Source organism: Apodemus sylvaticus, chromosome 2 (genome assembly GCF_947179515.1).
Source record: "Apodemus sylvaticus chromosome 2, mApoSyl1.1, whole genome shotgun sequence".
NCBI lineage: Eukaryota > Metazoa > Chordata > Mammalia > Rodentia > Muridae > Apodemus > Apodemus sylvaticus.
Window position 1 is genome coordinate 408668 of NC_067473.1, and position 25392 is coordinate 434059.

The window sequence follows — 25392 nt, forward strand, 5'->3', positions numbered from 1 at the left end:
AGCCAGGGCTATACAGAGAAACCCAATCTCAAACAAAAACAAAAAAAACCCACCCAAACAAACAAACAAAAAAATGAGGTCAGGTGACCCTGTCTTCAAACTAACAAACAAGCAGGAGGGAATCTGTGATTCACAGGGTGCTGATACCTACATTTAATCCCAGCACTAGAGAGACAGAGGCAGGTGGATCTGTTAGTTCAAGGCCAGATTGCTCTAAAGAGTTCCAAGACAACTAGGGCAACACAACGAAACCCTGTTTAGAAAAATCAAAGGGGAGGAAAACACAAAGCAAAACACAACAGAACAAAAAAGCCCGAGGAGCCAGGGACTGAGGAATGGGAGACTGTTCACTGATTAAGAATGACTCCCTTTTCTTGTAAAGGATCCAAATTCAGTCACAGCACTGTATCAAGTGGCTCACAAACACTTGTAATTCTAGCTCCAGGGGAATCCAACGCCCTCTTCTGGTCTCTAGGGGAGCAACTACACACAACACATTACAAAGGAATTACACATTACACACAAAACCTCCCCATGTCCACAATATAGTATAAACTGGGTAAAAATGTTTTCTACTCGTTTCTTTTTTCAAACAAGGTTCATACAGCTCAGTCTACAGCCTCCTGCTAATTCCTAAGTGCCAATGATTACAGGCCTGTATCACTATATTTGGAATTTTCTTTAATAGCACCCTCTTTAGATTTATTTATGTGTATTAGTGGTTTGGCTACATGTATGCACGTGCACCATGCATGTACCTGGTATCCTTGGAGGTCAGAAGACAGGACATGATCTCCTGGAATTGGAGTTATAGGTGGTTGGTTGTGAGATATCATGTGGGACTTAGGAACTGAACCTGGGTCCTTTGCAAGAGGAACAAGTGTTCATAACAATTGAACATCTCTTTAGCCCCTGGAGTGGAATTTTTAAGACAGAATTCTGGCAGTGTATAGCTCACATAGGCTATAAAGAAGTTTATTCTGTTAGTATATAGAATTAGTTTTTCTGAGAAATACCACATGAAAGATGTGGGTGAAGCAGCACCCTACTAAATCTTTATTTTCCCCACATACCTTGCCTGTGCCTCTAGAGCTGATCAATTTTCTACAGTCTCTTACTTGGTGTAATTCTCAAGTTGGCCATTCTCCCCAACTGCAACATCAAAGCTATGTGTATCCTTTGAAAGTTCTTAATGCATTAGCTCTGCTTTGGCTATGCTATGAACTCCTTTGGAAGAGAGCTCACAAATTACCTAGGGAGCTGGGAGTTTTCAGTAATCGATCTGGGATTAAAAGTCATTGGTAAGATTAAAGAAATCGAACAATACTATCTTTAAAAAAAAAACTACTTTCTATACTACATAGAAATATACTTTGTAGAGATGTCAAGATTACTCAGTGAGAAAAGATGCTTACTACCAAGATTGAGAAGCGTTTAATTCACAAGGAACCACATGAAAGAAGCAGAGAACTGTGAGGCACGTGTAACTGTGTCACCAAGCAAAAACTGGGAAGGTTGAATGGATTCAGAAACCCTGGTAAAGTCTTCTGAGAACTCATCTACTCCTACCAGGTTCCTGTCCTGAAGCACATGATCAAGACACCTCACATGAGGATCAGGAAGTCAGGTAACACAAATTACAAAGTTCTTCATGCTATTGAGGTATCTGGAAGGGCTGGCCCCTAGGGTTTATCCAACAAGTACCCCTTAGACATTCTTTCCTGCAAAAGGTATTTAATCTCTGGTCTACCCTGAGTAACTCATATACAACTATTTTCCACTACCAATAGACAGTTTGGTCATGTAAGGACTCTCTCTCATCAAGAACTGATATGGGGGAAAGCCTTCACCATTCACATGCATGTCACCTAAGTCTCCCGCAGAAGGCCTCTCTACACCCGGATACTCAACCCCGAGCCTAGCCAGATTATGGGCCCCAAGTTCAACACCTGCCCACTGCTCATTCCTGACTCCCCATGGTTCTCAGCAGTGTCTAGGTGTCCAGGAGTTTGGGAACCCCAGCTTCCTCCGCAGCTTATCTTCCTGTTTCTCATTCAGGCTGGGGCCCCCATCTTAGGCTATGTTTGTAGCCTAACACCTTCCCAACTGCATTCACCCCCCCACCCCCCCCAACCCCCCCCGCCGCAACTGCAGCGAGGCAGAACATGGACCCACAGAGAACCAACTCCCACAAGTTGTACTATAGCTTTCATACATGTGCTGTAGCATGTACCCCCCCCAAATAAATAATACGTGCAAACATCATTTAAAAATCTTCACATGCCAATTTCACATAAATATGAAACAACTTTTAAAAAATATAAGTAGGGGGCTGGAGCAATAGTTCAGCAGTTAGCAGTGCATACTGTTCTTCCAGAGGACCTGAGTTTAGTTCCTATCATCCACACTGGTGGGATGACTCACAGCTGCCTATTACTCCAGTGCCAAGAGATCTAATGTCTTTTTCTCAACTTCTGATGTAACCTGCACTCACATGCACATACCTACAGACACATAATTAATAACAATAAAATCTTGGAAAAAAGTAAGTAGAGAAAGTTAGTTCAAAATTTTAGGAGGTAAAAAAATCTTTTTAAAAGTATAGGTAAAAGTATATCCAGTTTAGGTAAAATCCAAATACACCAGGTAATCTGCATTTTTACCTGGCACAACTATTGTTAAATACTCTTAGAAGTTAACCAACATTTTCCCTCCATATGAACTATTTTTCTTCTCAGACTTAAAGAAAAATATAAAATTTAACAAACCACGAAAATATGATTGGATTCACTCTCACAATACTTTTTAAAAAATGTAGCAGCCATGTTATGACTGAAAATCAGCATTCTACTCCTATTCCCTTTCTCTGATTCTTGCACTCCTGCTCATTCTTCCACTATGTTCCACAGCCTTGGATACTATAGTGATTTGAACGAAAATGTTCGCCACAGATCCACAGGGAGTAGCACTTTTAGGAGGTATTGCTGGAGTAGGTGTGGCTTTGTTGGAGGAAGTGCATCACTGAGGTTAGGCTTTGAAATGTCAAATACTCAAGCCAAGCCCAGTGGCATTCCATTTTTTATTTATTTATTTATTTGTTTGTTTGTCTGTCTGTCTGTCTGTCTGTCTGTTTTTTGGAGACAAGGTTTCTCTGTATAACCCTGGCTGAACTCACTCTGTAGACCAGGCTGGCTTTGAACTCAGAAATCCACCTGCCTCTGCCTGCCAGAGTGCTGGGATTACAGGCGTGCGCCACCACACTTCTCTCTTCTTGTTGCCTTTAGGTGTGAATGTAGAACTCCCAGCTACTTCTCTAGCGCCATGTCTGCCTGCATGCCAAGACAATAATGGACTAAAATTCTAAACTGAAAGTCAGCTCCCTATTAAATGGTTTCCTTTATAAGAGTTTCAATAGAAACCCTAACTAAGACAGGGATGGATGTCTCATTTATGGGTCATTTATTCTTAGAAATTTGGCCAGTTATGAGTCTCTGAACTCATAGCTGATCACTGCAAAGAGAAGCTTTCTGACCAAAGCTGACAACAGCACTATTCTATAGGCTTGTATTTAGAAGGTAACGGGATATATGCACATCACATTATGTTAGCAAAGAACGGCAGCTTCTCCACTATGGCACAAGACCTGTCTAGAGGGGTTTTTGACTGGTCTCAGAGCTCTTTGACTAGGTCTACAGTATGAGGGCTAGTCAGCAGTGAGGAAACTAAAAGTCAAGTTTCAACTTTGTTTTTCTGTCCCATGACCAAATTAGCCTTAGGTTTTTAAAGACTCTGTACAGATCCCAGGTTGCTCTGAAATTCATGATCTTCCTGCCTCAGTCTCCCAAGTATTGGGATGTAACAGATTCATCACCACCCAAAACATTTTTTCTTTCAAATGGAAAATATAAAGCAACAATCAAGATGGCAAGAATCATCTACAATACTCTACTCTCTATGTGGCAATGCATATGGCTGTCTGCTTTCCTGACACACTGCTTTTTGCTAAGGCCCATTAAATGTGCTAGACAGATACAAAGACAAATCAAGCAAGTTTTCCTGCTTCACCATGAGGTTAAAATGATTATAGCCATAAATTACACTTCAAAAAGAAGTTTATAACATTGATAAATACATTACATGTTTTAACAGTGTTGATGCAGAGTTTAGGAACAGAGCTCAATTCCTAAGGTGACAAGTAAAGATGACTTTGAGCATTAGATTCTATGTTCTGTGACCAATTAACAGAGTCTCTCAATTCAAGATTGTCTATGACTGAAAAATGAAAATTGTCTGCTCAGAAGTAGAAAGTGTTTACGATTCTGTCAGTTAACAAAAAGCAAGAAATTAATGGCAAATGCTTTTACCTTCTTTGGTTGATTTTACTGACAATGCTTCAAATTTAATTTGGCACTATAGTACACATAAACAGTGCAGACATTGTACAGGGACAATAGTTAACATCTCCCATACAGACTCACTACCATATGAATAGACATGTAATGCTTGCTTTTAGGAAAAAATGACAACACCCTTCTGTTCCTGGTATTTGATATAAATGTCATTTTCTCCTATAAGAAAAGCTAATAGCAGTTGATCATCACTCATGGGTAATACTGGTTTGTATGATTTCTAGACTCTATGTATAGCAGGTGGTATAAAATTGTTTGGGCACATGTTCTTTAAACAATTCTATTCTAAGGTCAAACGTCTTTGTTAAAACACAGTTTTAAGGGCTGGAGAGATGGCTCAGTGGTTAAGAGCATTCTTCCGGAGGTACTGAGTTCAAATCCCAGCAACCACATGGTGGCTCACAACCATCTGTAATGAGATTGGATGCCCTCTTCTGGTGTGTCTGAAGACAGCTATAGTGTACTTACATATAATAAATAAATAAATCTTTAAAAAAAATTTTTTTAAAACCCCACAGTTTTAAATCTAAACCCATCCCATAAAAAAAAAAAAAAAAAAAAAAAATCAAACTATTAGGATTTTATATGTAGCTCAGTGGTAGACTGCTTACCTAGCATGTACAAAGCTCTGGGTTCAATCTCTCTCTTTCATTTCCATATACATCAAGAGAGCAAGAATCATCTACCATAGTACACACTATTCTCTATATGGCAATGTATATAAATGGGCCTGCCTCCCTGACACATTGTCTTTGCTAAGGCCCATTCACTTTAGTAGCCAGACACAAAGACAAATCAAGCAGGATTTGCTACCTCTTGCCTGAGAAGGTGTTTGAGACAGGGTCTTGCTTAATTCACCTTGAACTCACTAGAGCTCCGGCTGGTTCCATGCTTGTAAATCCTTCTGCTTCAGTAACCTGAGAGCTGGAATCACTAGTATGCATTACTGCATTTGGCTCCACAAAATCTTTATTTTAATGTTTAAGCAGAACAAAATAAGGTCAAGGTAAAAAAAGTTCATTTAGCATTATTAAATTCAGATATTCCTAAGCCCCAAAGACTGTCATACAAAATTATAAAACATCCAGTAGGAACTACAAAACAGTAACTTTATCTTCCAGTGTACACAAAACCTGGTGTCTCACATTAAAGGAAGTGTTACTAGCAAAGATCACAGAGCTTAATTACACATAGACAAGAAAGCATATGCTACCATATAGTTCAAATCCATGAGCACTCTCACAAGCATTCCAAGTCTGAAGTAGGTGAGACAGTTTATTCTAGATAGCTAGAAAAGGTGCAAAATAGCCCATCTTCAAGGAAGGGCTCAGCAGGCAACTTTTAAAACTTACTTAGAAATAAGAAGAGAAAGGTGATTAAAATAAAGTGTGCAAACATGTATTACACCAATCTGTACAAATAATGAATTCAATGATGCATTAGGCCTGTATTCATGCAATCAAAACATTATCAGTTACTCTCACTGCTGCTAATGCTTATGCTTCTAAGTGAAATGTGTTGTAAAATCAGGGAGAATGGGCTGCAGAGAGACTCTCACAGACTTGTAGGATGAATAAGCAGTCCTTAATTAGCTCATCAGGTTAAGTGCAAGCATTAATGGGTCGTTCCTAAAATCTAGCTTGACATCTTTCTCCAAACATGGCCAAGAAGAAAGTTCCATTAGCAATATTAATACAAGCTTAGTTGATCATTTTCATTCAATTAACTTCTTTCAATTAAACAGATAGCTCGACAAAAGCAGTGATAAAAGACCTGAAGGGACAGTTGATGACTCTCATGGAACATTAGTGTTTGAGAGGTCACTGGTATTAAATGGCTTGTAAATCTAGCATTCAATTTGGAAGATGCATTTCTTCTGCTCTCCTTTAATGAGCAATTTTAGCTGACTAGATGTGTTTGGAGCAGAAATTGCATGGGGGTCAGAGTCAAGCACCTTTTCCTGCGCGCTCACGCTCTCTCTCTCTCTCTCTCTCTCTCTCTCTCTCTCTCTCTCTCTCTCTCTCTCTCTCTCTCTCTCTCTCTCTCTCTCTCTCTCTCTCTCTCTCTCTCCTACCCTGTCACTCTTGCCAGCATTCCAGTCATGGTACCCCATAACTTCTTTTTATTCATGGTTAAAAATGAATTTATTCTAGAGTAATTTATATACAGCATGCATCGAAAACTGATTCATTCTACCTTTTATTCCATCTTATAAAAGATTAAAAATAATTTTTACCAAGAAAAAAATCTTTTAATGAAAAATAAAAGCATTTAAAATATTTTATTACTTTTTTTTAGCTTGTCAAGAATAGTTTTAAGACATTTTACATATGCATTAAGTAGAAAGCAAGGGCTTTGTCATCTTCTGCTGCAGCACATATATGAAAGTGAGAAGACAATGTTTGAGAGCCAGTTTTCTCCTTTCACTGTGTGTGATACAAGACTCAGCTCAGGTCTCCAGAATTGGTAGAAAGAACCTTCATTTACTGAGCCATTTCATCAGCACAAAAGCAATGCTTTAAAATGAAGCAGATATAAAATAAAGAGAAGGCTTTTCTTTAAAAGTTTTGTAAATTAAAATTATGCCTGAAACCAACCTCCAAATTTCTATTCCTCTAGAAGAAACTGAACAAAAACAAGTCTGTGCTGAATCCGTTCTGACATGCCACATACCTTAAACAACTGAACCCATCGCTTCTGCTCCATTTGTATGCACTGCTGCATCTCAGAATTAGTAGTGACCCCAATACTCTGAAATGCAGTGACATATTCTTCCCGGACTTCTGGCTTTGTTTCTGGATATGCTAGTTTGATGATCCCTAAGCAGGCATCTCGAAGGCATCGTGATAGCAGGATTAACTCCTCCAGAGTAAAAGGCATCATGGATGATTGTCTCTGACCTACAACTAAAACAACCATTTTTCAACCATTTTTTTCAAAGCAATATATACTGCAAAACTAAAAAGAAAAAAAGAGTGGGGGGAGGGATTGGGGGAGCATTTCAATTACCCTTAAAAACTGATAGGCCATGAGGCCAGCAGCAAATCCATTTTTCAAAATTCTTACCTTCTATGGGGTCACCAAAGAATTCATTGTCATGTATGGAAATCAGTGAATGACTGAACAAGGAGCTGAAGAGGTAAAAGAGTGGGATGATTCGACTAGAATCTTCAAAAGACATGGGTGAACCCCTTGATATCACCTGTAGCAATGGCACCATAGACCTGAGAAGGGGCAGGGAAAAACAAAATAGCTATTTTAAGGTGAGGCTTAGGAATTAAGACATCAGATAATATACTCAGTGAAAATAAATTTACATTAACTAAAAAACTACTTAAAAAAAGGAAATGTTCACCTGGAGATAACACAAGTTAGTAACTAGCACCAGAGAAGACAAGAAAACCCACCAGACCAATCTTTTTGATATGTCCCTGTTCCTGCCACCTGTGGGAATAGGCATTTACTGAGAACAGAAATAGTCCCAAGCCAAAGTCCTGGAGAGTTTTAGATGAAGATTTGATTCCTACATGGAAAACCTTGGACTTTCCTTGGACTTCCATTTAACAGAGGCCAATATATTTGGCAGGACAGAACATTTTACCTAGCCCTACTTTCAGGTAGGTTTGTAACACCTCTGTGTTGCAGCCAAATCAGAACCTTCATCTTCTACTCCTCTTGGAGTCTTGTTTCTCCTGTCCATGTTTATGAATGGCTCCCTTGCCTGCCACAAAGATGGGTCTGTAGAAAACTTTGTTTCTCTACCACTTATCACAGGCTATGATTGGTTCCTTTCTTTACTCATGAAGTCTGTTATCTGGAACACAAGAAAGCACTATATCCCCTCTGCAATGAGACCTGTAGGTCACCGTATTGGTATCCGTTACACCCCTCTTGACTCTCTGTAGATCTTGTCCACAAGTTACGCTTTGTTGTTGTTGTTGTTATTTTTGTTTTTGGGAGACAAGGTAGCCCTGGCTGTCCTGGAACTTAAGAGATCTACCTAGCTCTGCTGGGAATAAAGGCCTGCACCACCACACCCAGCTCCCATAAGTTATATTTGGAGACAGGAGCAGGAGTGAAGCCAGAGAAACTAACACCATACATGTAGGAGCCTGCCTGTTCTTACCAAGGGGTGGGGTTTGGTTGGTGAGTGAGGTAGATGCAGATGGGAATCTGAATATACCAACACTGCTACCTTCAGGAAAAGGTCTGGAATGAGAACAGGAACTCTATGCAGCTTACAACAATCTGTAACTCCACTCCCAGAGGATCCAATGCCTTCTCCCAGCCTCCTGAGGTAGTCAGAAATACTGTCCTACTTCACTGCCAAAGCCAGAAAGGCTATGAGTTGACTTAGGCATGCACAATAGTGGTGTCGTCTTCTATGCAGCCCCATGCAGCACACACTTTCTGAGTGAGTCCTCACTGTGCGACCAGGCCACTTAGAAACATTTTCCTGATACACACAGAAGGAATTAATTCACTGCTATATATTTTTATTGATATTAGTAAAGACATGGTCATAACCCTTTAGATCCCAGGCCTATCAACGCAGAGCCACAAAACTCACATAAAACCAAAGAGCATATAATATTTAAGGGACCAAGTGTTACACAGTTGCTGAGTTGACAGTGTTTTTCTACATTTAAGCAGTGCTGAACCAGCACTGAAAAAAAAAATCACTCCTGCTGTGAATCCTGATCCTTACATGACCTAATAAGCCACTGCAAAAATCACACAGGCAAACAATTAATGCTGTTAACCACCATTAACTTATTTGTTCTCTCCTTAATTCTATGATGTGAGCAAAAGAAGTTAATTATTCTCACTTGAATGATGGAAAATAAAACTTGGAAGAAGAGCCATTGTGCACCAGTGCACTCTGAAGCCAGGGACAAATGAAACACAGGCCAGTTAGAAACACCAACTCAAACATCCTTCTGAAATCAAGTCAATCTCAAGAGACTTGGAAGCACATAAAATGTCTACAATTTAATGTGATAGGTACAACAACAAAAGGTGGCCAAATTACAGATAATCAATGGGACTTCATATGAATCCCTGCCACCTGTATCCACCCTCAGAATAAAGATTTGTCTATGGAGACTACTCTCTCCTCTCATTGAAGAGTTTTCAGCTTTTCCAGCTGAATTGGCTCCTGTTACAGACACCCTGAGACCCTCAGTGCAGTGACCACAGTGGAGTAGTCTGTTGCTACCTTTGGTAAAGAGTGGCTTGTTTTCTGGCTGTCAGTTGCTTCAACTTCAGTAAGCTAAAAACTAAACTGTATCATTTCAAAGGGAAAACTGGAAGGAACACACTTGGAATAAAATCATGACTTTCAAAACATCTGCCCATGGGTCCTCACTTGGGAGGAAAAGGCATGTGGATGTCTATGAATTTGAGCCCAGCCCTGTCTACAGAGAGTGTTCCAGGACAGCTAGGGCTATTAAACAGAGAAACCTCATCTAGAAAAACAAAACAAAACAAAACAAAACAAAAATCTTACGGGGCAGTGGTTTCACACGCCTTTAATCCCAGCATTTGGGAGGCAGAGGCAGGCGGATTTCTGAGTTAGAGGCCAGCCTTGTCTATAGAGTGAGTTCCAGGACAGCCAGGGCTATACAGTGAAACCCTGTCTCGAAAAAACCAAACCAAACCAAACCCACTAAAAACATCTGCCCACGCCTAGATTTGTTGGCTTGGGGTGGGACAGACTGCATCTCAGTTGGGTCTAAAACCTCTTGGCTACCTGATGAGACAATGAGGCAGACTCCCAAGCCTGACACAGGTCTCCCAGATTAGCTAGTCTTTCTGTGAAACTATCCTCAGACTAAATTTACTGTCATTTTCAGAAAATCAGGTGTTTCATTTTTAATGGGAATATATTAATACTTTGTTATGTTCCTGGAAAAATGTTATTTAATAAACTAAACAAGCAACAAGAAACTCAAAATTCTCAATTGCCTTTTAAAAACTGCTTTAAAAAAACCTATATAACCCTATCCATTGTAAAATAGTATTAATAATTTAATGTAATTAACAGTATCATTTTTCTTTCACACATCATGACTCCATTTCCTCACCAAAAGACAAATGTCAAAAACAAACAGCCAATTATCAACAGACCATACCAGTATCTCTGTTGCTAAGCTGGAGTATTCATACGTCAATGATAATTTCCTGTTCTAATGATCGCCAATCTCTTCTTGCCCTAAGTAAACGGTTGCTCATGAAAGTCAAGGTCATGTCAGAAGGATTTAAATGTACCAAAACTTGTTATTTTAATTTTTCTAAGTATGAATCTAACCTAGGTGTCTCTAGTCTTTGTTGATTCCAGATGAATCACTCAGCCTTCATGAGTGTCACTAGCCACAGTGGGCTGAGAAAAACTCTTATTCACATAAGAATCATTAAGATTCAATGAATAACATAAAAGCATTAAAGGAAATTTCCCTACCATTAAGAGGTTTTTCTGGATATAAAGGGTGCACACCCATAATCCTAGAACTCCAGAAGTTAACACAGGACTTTAAAGTCACAAGCTACTCTTCGCACAGTGAAACCCAGCTTGGTTTTTGCTTTATTTCAAAAAAGAAAAAGAAAAAGAAAAAGAAAAAGAAAAAAGGCCAGGGGAGCAGAAATCAACAAGATAGTTTAGCAGTTAGCAGCACTGGCTGCTCTTCCAAAGGACTGGGGTTCGATTCTTAGCATCCACAAGGCAGCTAACAACCATAGTTTCAGGAGATTCAATACCCTCTTCTGACCTCTACAGGCATAAATTACATAGGTGGTTCACAAACATAAATGCAGGTAAAACACCTGCACACATAAAATGAAATAAATTTTCAAAAAGAAAATCTCCAGTGTCTGAAATTGTGAAAATAAACTTCCCTTCAGATAAAGCCACATTCTAGTAATGTTTACAGACAAGTGTAAAATTAGGCACTAATTTTTCTTTTTGGGGAGGGTGCATACGCGTAAAGTAAGGTCATACAGAATACACCTGTCTAACATGACAGAGCAAGTGTAAGCGGTAATTAATTGGAACCCTTTCTTTAGGCTGACACTTTCCATGCCGTTAGGCTCAATCTATCAGCCAATATAGCACATACCCTGTGATCATCTGTGTTGTCATTGAAGAGATGAGAAACCAAAGGTGCCTCAAAAACCTGGCATTAAAGGCTAAACTGTAGAGAAGCCTGAAAAAGAAAAGAAAAACCGGAAGAGTAAGAAATTATTCACTCAAATCATTATTTAGGAAAAAAACAATGCTATACAACTATACAGTAAAGACAGTACATGATTTAGAGAACTTATATATTAATACTACAAAAGCTCACATCTGACACAGGTCCCATTGGTAAAGAAACTAAAAAGAGCCATGTACCTCAACTGAAGGAAAGCCTGGCTCTCATCTACTCCCTGAGACTGAGTCCAAGATCCAGTAGCCCTGAGGATACATGGCTACTTTCACTCAAGATTAGGTTTCCCTCTCCACAATATAGCTTACTAAAATACAGCAATACTTTGAATCCCAGCAGTTGAGAAGACCAAGTATTCAAGGCCAGTCATGGCTACATGAGACCTTGTCTCAGAAACAAGCAAACAAAAAACAGAAAAAAAAAATTGAATCTAAAAATACAAATCCCATGTGAGCTGAAACCAACAAAACCACAGATTCATGATCATAGAAAAACATATTGGTAAGCCAGGAATTTGAATTATTTGAAACATGTTAGAGCAAAGTAGGAAAGTAACTGGTTCAGTGAACACAACAAAACAATGATTTTTACAATGGAATTAAAGATACAATAAGAATGATTATGAGATAAGAATTTAAAAGCAGCACCATCAAAAGGGAAGAATGTTTATTTTAAATATCAACACAGTAATCTCATGTCCTTTGTATGGCTCCTCTGTTCCTTTCAAACACTGAGTCTAACATACAAAGCAGGAGGCAGAGAATCCAAATAACCTCAAGTCAGCTTGTGGCAGAGCAAGCCCAGGGTTAATTCTACCTGGAATGTCTTAGAACCAAACCACCTGTCCACAGACTTCTCAGATGCCTTTGTTCCTCCTGTGGAATGGGTGATTTAAATTAAAAACTAGCAATGTATACCACAATGTATACGAGTGATAGATGTTTTAATTGGTTATACTTAATTGACTAAATTTTGCAAGAGTGTTAATTTACAAACCCATAGGTGGGACTGGAGGTTCAGTGGTTAACTGCTTACCATATACACCACATACACACATACAATCAAAAATAAAATTTCATAAAAACAAAACAAAATAATACAGTAAAACCAGGCAGGGTTGTGGCACACACAATTTGGGAGGCAGAGGCAGGCAGATCTGCAATTTGAGGTTAGCCTGGTCTTTATAAGTTTGTGATAACCCTGGATTACATAACATCCTATCTAATAAAACAGACAGACAGACAGACAGACAACCAGTAAAACCTGGCTGGAGAGATGGCTTAGCTTAAGTTAAGAGCACTGACTGCTCTTCCAGACATCCTGAGTTCAATTCCCATCAACCACATGGTGTGTTGGACATCGGTGAGCTTAGCTCAACCCCCCAGCTGAGCTGTTTGCACAGGTTTCCTGAGAGTAGAACATCCTGCAGCTTAACTTGATTCCTGTTTTCCCACCCGGTGTAGTATGGACTTCCCAGGTGTCTGACCTAGGGCTATGACTGTTTTTTCCTGGTGTTCTTCCTGGCCTCTACTATATATTGCTGGTTCCTCAGTAAAGCTTTGGCATTCTCCTTACAAAATGACCCGTGTCTGTGTCTTCTGTCACTCCCCCAGGCCTACACCCGATAGTTAGTACTGAGGCAGTACCCGCGCTGCCAATGGTGGCTCACAACCATCCGCAATGGGGTCTGATGCTCTCTTCTGGTGTGCCTGAAAAGAGCAATGGTGTACTCATATACATAAAATAAATAAATAATTTTAAAAAGGAAATAAAAAAAAAAGATTATCTGACACAATCACCCACAATCTGCTTGTATCAGAAAGAAAAATCTTGCCCATCTCAAAAGTATCATAAACGTATAAAAATCTCTGTCAAAGGTTCATAATGGTAGCCTGGCTGAGTAGTGGTGGCACACGCCTTTAATCCCAGCACTTGGGAGGCAGAGGCAGGCAGATTTTCTGAGTTCAAGGCCAGCCCCGAGTACAGAGTGAGTTCCAGGACAGCCAGAGCTATACAGAGAAACCCTGTCTCGAAAACAAAACAAACAAACAAACAAAAACCCAAAACAACAACAACAAAAAAGATTCATAATGAAGTGTTGACTAACTTCACATTGGGAAAATAACTGGGTGAAACTCAAAACTACACTGGGATATTTTAAAGAATCCTATGGAAGCAATGAAAAATATTAAAATTATGTACATTGCCAGGCATGGAGACCTAGTGAAGACACATCACCTCTTGGCTGCATCTCTGTTAGGGAGATACGTTTTAAAATAATGTCGTTAAGCGGACTAGGCAGAGAAGAGGGAGAGGAGAGGGAGTTGGCCTGGGAAGAAAGCTAGGCTTGATGTTGAGACATTGCTTTTTTCTGCCCCAATGGGATGTACTTGTCCTTGTCCCTTCTACTTTCGCACAACAGCCCTCACCTTCCACTCTGAAATACAAAGTCATTTCCTTTTTTAGAAGTACATGCCTTTAATCTCCGAACTTGAGAGGGAGAAGCAAGTGGGTCTCTGGGTTTGAGGACAGGCTGGTCTTCAAGGTCTCAAAACAAACAAAGGACCAACAAAAATAAAAAGCCCATGAGACCAATTAAGCCTTTAAGCACATTGTCCCTGGCATTATTATCCTCAAAATGCTACTTTAAAAGTCCATACTAAATGAAGAAGATAAATTGAAAAAAGAGGTTGGGCACTGGGGCAGAAGGCTTGACATCAAGTTTGATACCAATCTAAGCTACACAATGAGTTCTAAGCCAGTCTGGGCTATAGTGTGAGACTATTTTTCCAAAAAGGGAAAGGAAAAAATTCATACTGTTGAAAATTAGAGCTAAATTAGGAATTTTGCTACCAAGCCTGACAACCTGAGTTTAAACCCTAGGACCTACACAGTGGAAGGAGGATCGGACTCTTTGCCATTGGTTGTCTGTCTTCTTTCACAAGCACTACATGGTATACAGATGCCAGTATGCCTGAATAAATAAGTAAACAAAAGGAAAAAAGCCCACAAACTTTCTACATGGAAAATATCCTAATGGGCAATATTTTTGTATTTCTTTTCAATCAAAAATTGATACAATCAAGAATTTAAGAAATTATAATTTTAAAAACTATAGTAATTTTATGTTTTTAAAATGCATGTTTCATTTGAGTTTTATCTGAAAAGAAAAAAACAAAAGTCAAAACAGAACAAGGATTAAAGCATTACTTCATCTACTCAGAAACAATCAGAACTAATATCCTGCTCTGTTATGTATGCTTATGTATGCTAGATGTTCTTCCTAAACATCATTTTATGGAAATGCTACTAAGATTAACATCTTTCTGAAACACCATTTTAATGTCTATATAATTCAAGTTTTATTTAAGGTTAATTTTGAAATTCTTTTATTTATTCAATGGGCAATAATAAAACAAACTATTAGACATTTTAATTAAATTACTAAAGGTAATTTAGTTTACGGATTTATTTCTAAGAGATAAAGAAGTGACTTATTCTTTCTATGTACTGAGACAGATTATCTCATACTATATTCATTGTGACAACTTTGTAAGCCTTTAAGTTAATTAGGGAAGAACAACAATTTTACAAAGTCAGGCTAGTACTTCTGGGACATGTGAAAGCATGGAGGTGAGTACAGAAGGGACACGACTTCTACCTGTGGGCAGTGCAAGGTCTGTGCTCTGGCTGAGCTAGTTCAAACCCCGGAGACCCAGAAGACAATTCTGCAAGGGACAGAAGGCCGGTTGCCACGCTCCCAGACACTAGGCTCCTGACACAAGACCTCAGCTCTCCATAATTCCTTGGCCACCAGTCACATAAAGCAATGCCTCAAGCCCCTGGTATTTTGTCTGAACTCCACCCCACAGTTACCTGGCAACAGCCAGGTATGTTCCTCCCCACAGTTACCTTTCAACAGCCAGGTAGGCCTGGCCCACTATAAAAGGGGCTGCTTGCCCCTCCTCTCTCTCTCTCTTACTCTTGCCTCTCTTTCTTGCCCTCTTGCTCCCCCTCTCTCTGCATTCCCTCCTGCCTCTCGTCACATGGCCATGGCTGGCTTCTACTTTTCACTCATCACAACTCTCCACCAACAATAAACACTTTAAAACCATGGACTGCCTCATCTCATCTGGACCCACCACACTGAAGCAATGAAGCAGGTCTTTAAAGAGCTGCGCCTAGTCTCACGTGCAGGAGGCCTCCCTCGCTCCCAGCCACAGCTCAGCCACGTCTCTGCCAAGCAGCTGATCAAGCAAGCCAAGGACTCTTCTCCTCACAGGCCCCAGCCCTGAGCTCTTTTCTAGCCCTTTTCCCTTTGGCCGGGGCTAGAGCGTGTCCATAGGAGGTGTGTATGCAGGGGTGGGGGTGGGGCACTCCGTTCACAGCTCTTCTGAGATATCCAGACATATCTGCAGTGTCCAAGAGCTAGATCCTGCTGTCCCTGGCCTCTGTACAGCTTGGGGACCCGAAACCGACTTCCGAGGGGACCTCAGAGCGTGCTTCCCCACCCTTGGAGCAGAGTCCATCAGGTGTGCATGCCTGCCCGGCGAGGGGTGTGCCCAGTCAAACTTCCTGAGCCTTGCCCAGTGGCCTGAGCCCTAGCTGGATGCAGCCAGTACACCACTTTTAATCCACATATACCCAAGGCATCTCTGGCTTCTTGAGAAACCTCTGTGGGCAGCCTCACAGATTTTAGAAACATAGCATGACATCTGCAATCCTTCTTGCATGTAGGTGGAAATGCCACACTTTGCATTTTGCTGCTTGTACTGGCTGCTTTTGTGTGTCAGCTTGACAAAGGGTGGAGTTATCACAGAGAAAGGAGCTTCAAGTTAGGGAAGTGCCTCCATGAGATCTAGCTGTGGGGCATTTTCTCAATTAGTGATCAAGGGGAGAAGGCCCCTTGTGGGTGGTACCATCTCTGGGCTGGTATTCTTGGGTTCTATAAGAGAGCAGGCTGAGCAAGCCAGGGGAAGCAAGCCAGTAAGAAACATCCCTCCATGGCCTCTGCATCAGCTCCTGCTTCCTTTAGTGATGAACTGCAACATGGAAGTGTAAGCTCAATAAACCCTTTCCTCCCCAACTTGCTTCTTGGTCATGATGTTTGTGTAGGAATAGAAACCCTGACTAAGACACTGCTGAAGGTATCACTTCTTCGCAAAGAGGTATTAAAATAAGATTTGTAACAATTCACCTGGGATATGCAAATTCCCAATGTCCTCAGAAATAATAAAACAATTTAAAACTGTTCACCTTGAATAAGCTACTGAAAACCTTCACAGACAAACCAGGAGCTTAGGTATAAAAGAAAATCTTTAAAATACCCAGCTGTGTTAAATTGACAACTCAATACCAAACCCATAACCTGTCTGAACAGTTTTTCCCTTTGCAATTATAATTAGCTTTCTTTTTTATAAGATTAGTAGACTGAAAACACACTTTCCCAGCCAAATTTGGCAACTCACAGCTGAGTACTTGGGAGACAGAAAAAAAGAGTATTTTTGTGAGTTCCAGGCCAACCTGAGCTGCATGGGAAGCTGCAAGCCTGGCTTGAGAACAAACCCCAAGGGCTGAAAGATGGCTCGGAGGTTAAGAGTACTTGCAGAGGGCTCAAGTTCATTCTAGCACCTGCATCTACCTCCAACTCCAAGGGATGACACCCTTTTCTGGCTTCCATGGGCACCCCTTCCCCACATAATTATAAAAATAAATCAAGAGGGGGAGCATAAAAGGACACTGTCTCTAACAATCAAAACACACATCCAGCCCCCCCATTTGGTTTAGTTGAATAGAGAGGTAATGTTCACCACCCAGGATGTTGTCCATCTAATCTCCCAGCATTTACTACTCATTAGCATTTTTATTTAATAAAAACTTTAAAAGGGGTAGCAATCGAAAATGACTCTGGTACATAATTCTTCCAAACTTACTTATGTTCTTTTCCCATTCTTTTTATTCTGAAAGCATGGTCTCATAGAGCCAAGGATGGTCTTGATCCTCTGCCTCTACCTCTCCAGTGCTAGAACTATATGCATATACTACCATTCCAGCAATAAATTATGTCTTGAGACTAATTCTCATGTTTAAAGAATACTTAGTTTCCAAACTCACAATATATTATTATAGGGCTAACTTTGACAAATGTCCTACTTCTATTAATTATTGCGTCTAACAATAAACTATTTGAAATTTGCTTAAAGTCTATATGACTCCAAAATAGAACTGTTAAAATGTTTAAAAGTTTATTAGTTTTATATGATCTTTACTCATGAAACAGAATGCAAAACTTAAAGAATAAGGAGTTCACTAAATCTACTGATTATTCTGACAATATAATTTAAAAGACACAAAATCAGAGGCAAAGAAATAAAATGTCTCCAGTTATACCCTTACTGTTTTCTTTACAGTATTATAGAAATACTTATAAACCACACAAACAGTATATCATAGTCAATGCTGCATATACAACAAAATGCAAACTGTAGTTAGCAGTATAACTACCCTAAATTATCAAAGGAGAAGATGTGAACTTGTAACCCAAGGGCTAAAGAGCAATCATTACCATGCACTGTTAAGAAGTGTTAACAGTGTTGAGAAGACACAGGGCACATATCTTTAAGAATTACAATGAATAATAAATAAAAGATAAAATTAAGTGCACGGAGTGACAGGATCAAAGAAAACGAGCCAATGGTTAAGGGTGTTTAGGCAAAAGCATTCTGTAGGGCAAAAGTAAAGTTAGGAAGGTAACTGATAATGCTTGAAGAAAAGATGACCCTACAAGACAACAATGCAAAGAATGTGAAAGTGTCCTGAAAACAAATAGGATCCACAGGAAAGCCTTATACCAGAATATAAAACTATTTCTGGTTTTGATAATCCATTTATCTGGCAAAAGATGAACTAAAGAATTAAGTTCTGACAAAGTATGTTGACTCAATATGCGTAGGGCTCACTAAGGAAGGTATATCTAACTTAAACCTTACGACCAGTGTGTCTAATGTGCTTCCTATGAGGAAGAGTGTGTTCTAATCTGCTGTCTGTGCAGTGATCCTCAACCACACTAACTAGCATGACTGAAGATTTGCATTTACTTACATACTTACACTGTGCAGGTGAGAGCAGTTCAATGTTGGGGTACAGCGAAGTAAGCAATGGGCCTATTTTTACTGGGATGAGGAAGAAAGTAAATTTCTGAGAGATGTGGAATTCCAGTGGACAGCACGATTAAGTTACATATGACATGAATCTAGCAGTTCAACAAGATTTTCGAGCTCTATATTTATTAAATGAAAGACAGAAATTTAAGAGCCAGAAGAGTATCAGTTGAAGGAGAACTATAACGGTAAACAGAAAAAGATGATTAGTAAAAACAGAGAAAAAGAACCTGAGGGAAACAAAGCAAGAGAAGCCTCTGAGTATTAAAATACAAACTACTACGAAAAAGAACGAAAATACAGTATCTATGAAGGACAGCATGTACAAGAGGTCAGGACAATGTAGGGAGAGCAGTCTTGTGAGTCCAGATAAAGCAATGCTATTGTGTAGCAGTCCACTGTTCAAATGTTCTATAAATTGAGGCAATGAGCCAGTCTTTAGCAGAACAAAACCAAACTTCCCAATGCCAGACAGCACTCAATGAGATCTTTAATGAACTTACTAAGAACAAGGATAACCACAAAATAGTATTTAGCTCTTCTAGATCTGGTTTGCTTCTGCCCTCTGACAGGTGCTGCATTAATGCTCTATAAAAGAACATGGGTTGAGAGGCAGGCGGATTTCTGAATTCGAGGCCAGCCTGGTCTACAAAGTGACCAGGACAGCCAGGGCTACACAGAGAAACCCTGTCTCAAAAAAAAAAAAAAAAGAGCATGAGTTGGGTTGTTAACTAGTGAATATAGCTACCAGAAAGCTGTCCAATGCTGTATAAGCCCTCCTGAATCCGCTCATTTTACACATCAAGCTGGCCTGGTTGAAGTCATTTTCTAATCTGGGTACTAGCCTGATTCAAAAGCAGACAGATACTTCCTATACATCTTCTCAAGAAATACACACTAGGCCTATAAAAAACTATAGTTTGTTAAGTGAGGCAGACAAACTAGACTAAGCTGATGGGGGGGGGGGGCTGGTTGGCCACCTGGATATATCAAGAGAAGCAGCTGTGCAGACTGGATAAGCAATGATATCCAAACAAAGGCCAGGAAGCTCACCTCAGTGCAGCACTTTTGTAAACTTCCAACAGACCATTCTGTGCTGCTAGAAGTGGAAGGTTGGAATACCTCATGTTTCTGCTGACTTCACATCTCTGGACAGAATGGTCCCCTGCTACCTTTATAATTTAGTCAGATGGTATTTATTCATATCTTAAAATGGCAAGGCCCAGTCTTCTGCAGTGGTGGCATACATTTTTAATTCTAGCACCTGGGAGGCAGAGTCAGGAGGATCTCTACAAGATTGAGGCCAGCCTGGTCTACAGATTAAGTTCCAGGACAGCCCAGAGCTACAGAATAATCCTGTCTCAAAGGAAAAGAAATTAGATGACCTACTAGCAAAACAACATAAAACTAGAACTGAGTTTTCCACCTCTGGAACATTCCAGCTAGCTATCACTTTCCTGAGTTTTTGTAGGTACAGTCAATCTCTTTATATAAACATAGAAAAATACAGTAATCCCTTTCTCTAATTTTTTTGCAGAACTGTGTCCTTATGTACAGAATTCTAGCTCTTTTCTTCATAACCATGTATGTCTCAGAAATCTCTACCAGTGTAAAAAGGACCACCATATCCTTTGTAATCCTAATGATGACCAATGCTAAATGAAAATTAAAGTCATCAACCCCAGCTCCAAAAATAGAAAATACTCAAAAAAAACAGCCCCCCCAAAATTAAAAAAAAAAAAAAAGATGGAAAGTAGTTGAAGTCCCTAAGTCTATTTGCTGTTTCGCCAACTGAGAAAAAAAAATCTGAAGTTAAATTTTACTTTAAAATTTAAAACCTTGATATATTTAAAACATAAAAATGTCCTGGAATAGCAGCTCAAAGGAACAGTCTGTACTCATAAAACTGACCGAACATGGAAAGTTGCTTTACCCTTTAAAAACCTTTGGAATTAAGCACAAACAAAGCATATGTCCAATAATTCCCATCCACAGTAAGGTTTGTGTCCTAATCACAGTGAGGAGCCTCTGGGTCTCACGCCTGCTCTACTAGAATTGACAACAAGGGGTGAATGGCTCCTATAGCAAAGTCCCATTAAAAAAACCTTAACATATTTTTTCAAAAACTCAAAAAAACTTTGTTTTTCTTTTCTTTTTGTTGCTTGCTGTTGTTGTTTTGAGACAGGGTTTCTCTGTATAGACCAGGCTGCCCTCAAATTCACAGAGATCTATCTGCCTGCCAAGTGCTGAGATTAGAGATTAAGGGTGGCAGTACCACCACCACCAAACACTAAATGTCTTAGACTTTTTTTAACTGACTATAGTAATTTGCAACAGGTATCATGGACTAAAAGACACTATGGAAAAAAATCTAAAAAGAAATTGAGCGGGCTGGAGAGATAGCTCAGCGGTTAAGAGCACTGACTGCTTTTCCAAAGGTCCTGAGTTCAAATCCCAGCAACCATATGGTGGCTCACAACCATCTGTAATGAGATCTGACACCCTCTTCTGGTGGGTCTGGAGACAGCTACAGTGTACTTACATATAATAAATAAATAAATTAAAAAAAAAAAAAAGAAATTGAGCATTCTGGCACATATTATGAATCTAAATTTTAAAATAGATGTTGAGACCTAAACACTCACATGCAAGACACTACTACAAGTAAAGCTAGCTGAACTGATTTGCTACTGTTATCTCATGCAGTGCCAGGAAGGATAATAATAAATGGTTTCAAAAAGAAACCAGGATCTCATTTCTATGAAGGGTTTGGTAAGTCTAGTATCCTGTGTCCTCTTCTTTAAGAAAACAAACAAACAAACAGGTCACAGTTCACATTCTACAAATCACATTGAGATGGCGCGCTCCCCAACCTGTGCACACCACCCCAAGAGACCTGCCTGACTTTGGGCACCATCATTCGGTGCTGCACCATCAATGTGTGGCAGATAGAAGCCATCCTTGTGAAGACCTCTTCACTGGCCGAGTCCCTCCACACCAGGTTCAGCAGGGTGTTGGTCTGCTGCTTCGTATCTAGTTTTCTCAGACACTCTTCAGTAATATATGGGGCTGAAACCCTGCCATCCTCCTAAAGACAACAGAAAAATGAGTTTGAGTGAGTGAAATGCTACTGTAACTTGCCTACCTAGCAGTCACCTGTCATTTTACATCTATTTGAAGAGAAAATACAGAGCCTTATCTAAAAATTAACCACACCCCATTAACTCTCCAATACAGTCATTAACATACATCTAATACCTCTAGAGACAGTCATCATCAGACATGCACTCTATGAATCCTCAAGTTTTGCCTATAATTCATCTTTTTTTTTTTTAGCTTTTACATCTTTTCTTTTTGTTTTTAAAGATTTATTTATTTTATTGTGAGTATACTGTAGCTATCTTCAGACACACCAGAAGAGGGCATCAGATCCTATTACAGATGGTTGTAAGCCACCCTGTGGTTGCTGGGAATTGAACTCAGGACGTCTGGAAGAGCAGCCAGTGCTGAACCATCTCTCCAGCCCTTACATCTTGAGGGCCTTACATCTTAATGTAGCATTTACATCTTAAAAAGATTTCATTCTACATATCATAGGTCACTGATGACATTTCCATTTTAGATTATGAGATAGTTAACAAAAAATTCAAAGGCTATGCATAATACATAATAAACTTGGTGCTTAGTATCTTAATTTCTCTAGGATTAATTTACTGAATAAAATCTATGGCATGTGGTTGGCTAACTTAAGACCATAGACTTTTTTCTGATGTATATGTGTGAAAAAATTATATCTATGACAGTACTGCTGTATTAGTCTGGCTTCTCTTTTTTTTTGTTTTTTTGTTTTGTTTTTTTGTTTTCCCCAAGACAGGGTTTCTCTGTGTAGTCCTGGCTGTCCTGGAACTCACTCTGTAGACCAGGCTGGCCTCAAACTCAGAAATCCGCCTGCCTCTGCCTCTCAAGTGCTGGGATTACTGGCGTGAGCAACCATGCCCAGCCCAGTCAGGGTTCTCTAGAGTCACAGAACTTATGGGTAGTCTCTATGTAGTAAGGGAATTTGTTGATGACTTATAGTCTGTAGTCCACTCCCCAACAATGGTCAGCAGCAGCTGTGAATGGAAGGCCAAGGATCTAGCAGTTGCACAGTCCCACAAGGCATACAGGAGAAAGAGAAAGAGAAAGAGAATCTTTTTTCCAAGGTCCTTATGTAGGTCTCCAGCAGGTGTGACCCAGATTAAAGGTGTGTACCACCATGCCTAGATCTGGGACTTGCTTTGTCCCAGTTGACCTTGAACTAGGAGATCTCCCTGTCTTAATCTTCTGGGATTCAGTCACTATGCCTCAAGATCACCATGCCAAGATCCAGGTCAGAAACTTGTATCTCCCAGCCTCCAGATTAGGATCACAGGTGAGCCTTCTAATTCTGGATTGTAGTTCCTTCCAGATACAGTCAAGTTGACAACCAGTAATAGCCACTAAAATCCACCCCTTGTCAACTTGACACAAATAATATCTCATATCTACATGAAACAATAACAAGGTCATGAATATGCCTAACATGATATAACCATTTCTCCTACACTAGTAAATGCATTTGTAAATTCACAATGGGGCAATGTCTCTTGGAAACATTTTTTTATTGTCTCAACTTAAATATCAATTGATGTTAAAGAAATTGGAAGAAAGACATGTATTTTTAAAAAAATAAAACAAACATTCATATTACTTTTCTAATAGCTGAGTAGTGTTCATTGTGTAAATGTACCACATTTTCTGTATCCATTCTTCTGTTGAAGGACATTTGGGTTCTTCCCAGCTTCTGGCTATTAAAAATAAGGCTGCTATAAACATAGTGGCGCATGTGTCCCTGTTATATGTTGGAGCAACTTTTGGGTATATGCCCAGGAGTAGTATAGATGGGTCTTCAGGTAGTACTGTCCAATTTTCTGAGGAACTACTAGACTGATTTCCAGAGTGGTTGTACCAGCTTGCAATCCCACCAGCAATGGAGGAGTGTTACTCTTTCTCTACATCCTCATCAGCATCTGCTGTCACCTGAGTTTTTGATCTTAGCCATTCTGACTGGTGTGAAGTGGAATCTCACGGTTGTTTTGATTTGAATTTCCTTGATGACTAAAAATGTTGAACATTTCTTTTTTGTTTTTTAAAGATTTATTTATTTTATGTATATGAGTACACTGTAGCTGTCTTCAGACACACCAGAAGAAGGCTTCAGATCTCATTACAGATGGTTTTGAGCCACCATGTGTTTGTTGGGAATTGAACTCAGGACCTTTGGAAGAAGAGTCAGTGCTCTTAACTGCTGAGCCATCTCTCTAGTCCCTAAACATTTCTTTAGGTGCTTCTCGGCCATTTGATATTCCTCAGTTGAGAATTCTTTGTTTAGCTCTGTACCACATTTTTTAATAGGGTTATTTTGTTCTCTGGAGTCTTAACTTCTTGAGTTCTTTGTATATAGTAGATATTAACCCTCTATCGGATATAGGGTTAGTAAAGATCTTTTCCCAATTTCCCATTTGTCTATTGTTGATCTTAGAGCATAAGTTCTATTCATGAACTTTTTCTCTGTGCCCCTGTGTTCCAGGCTCATCCGCACTTTTCTATTAGTTCCAGTGTATCTGGTTTTATGTGGAGGTCCTTGATCCACTTGGACTTCAGCTTTGTACAAGGAGATAAGAATGGATCAATTAACTTTCTATATACTGACCACCAGTTGAACCAGCACCATTTGTTGAAAAGGCTGTCTTTTTTCCACTGGATGGTTTTAGTTTCTTTGTCAAAGATCAAGTAAACATAGGTGTGTGGGTTCATTTCTGGGTCTTCAATTGTATTCCATTGATCTACCTGGCTGTCTCTGTACCAATACCATGCAGTTTTATCACAATTGCTCTGTAGTACAGCTTGAGGTCAGGGATGGTTTTGTTTTTTTTATTTTTTCATTTTTTTCCCCAATTGGGGACATTGCTAGGAATGAAACCCAGGACTTGGAGCATGTTAGTTAGGCAAGAAAGTAATCTACCACTAAACTACCTCCTCAGTCCTACTGTCATCATGTAGTTCTTTTTGTTTGGTTGGTTTGTTTCTCAAGATAGGATTTCTCTGTGTAGCGTTGGCTAGCCTGGAACTGTTCTTGTAAACCAGGCTGGCCTCAAACTCAGAGATCTGCTCACCTCTGTCTTGTAAGTGCAAGGATTCTTAGGCATTGACCACTAGGCCTGGCCCACTACATAATTCTTAAAAGCCAACAAAATATACTTAAATACTTAAGAATTAATAATACTCAGGTGAGCTAGGGATATAGCTCAGAGATCAAGCATTTACATAGCATACTCAAAGCCATGAGTATAATCCCCAATCCTACAAAATAAATGAATGAATTTAAGAATCTACCTTTAGCAGGCATATGATAGTGCAGACCTTTAATCCCAGCACCTGAGAGCAGAATCAGGGGGATCTCTATGTTTAGAGACAACCAGAGCTACACAGTGAGACCTTGTGCCCTTCCCCTAAGCCCCCTAAAAAGTTGTGTATGGTGCCCCCTATCTGTTATTCCAGGACTTAGGAGTCAGAAACATGAGATAAGTGCAAGGTCAG

General features: G+C 39.7%; 1 protein-coding gene across 1 annotated transcript in view; it reads right to left on the bottom strand.

Annotated features, from left to right (window-relative positions):
- Ube3c (ubiquitin protein ligase E3C) overlaps positions 1–25392 on the bottom strand; it is a 114470-nt gene that overhangs the window by 55811 nt on the left and 33267 nt on the right. The window contains exons 10-13 of the mRNA XM_052172945.1: positions 21675–21862; positions 11525–11611; positions 7476–7633; positions 7083–7315 (exon numbers count right to left, since the gene is read on the bottom strand). Of these exons, the coding sequence (XP_052028905.1) occupies positions 7083–7315; positions 7476–7633; positions 11525–11611; positions 21675–21862 (666 nt within the window). The remainder of the gene's footprint in view (positions 1–7082; positions 7316–7475; positions 7634–11524; positions 11612–21674; positions 21863–25392) is intronic.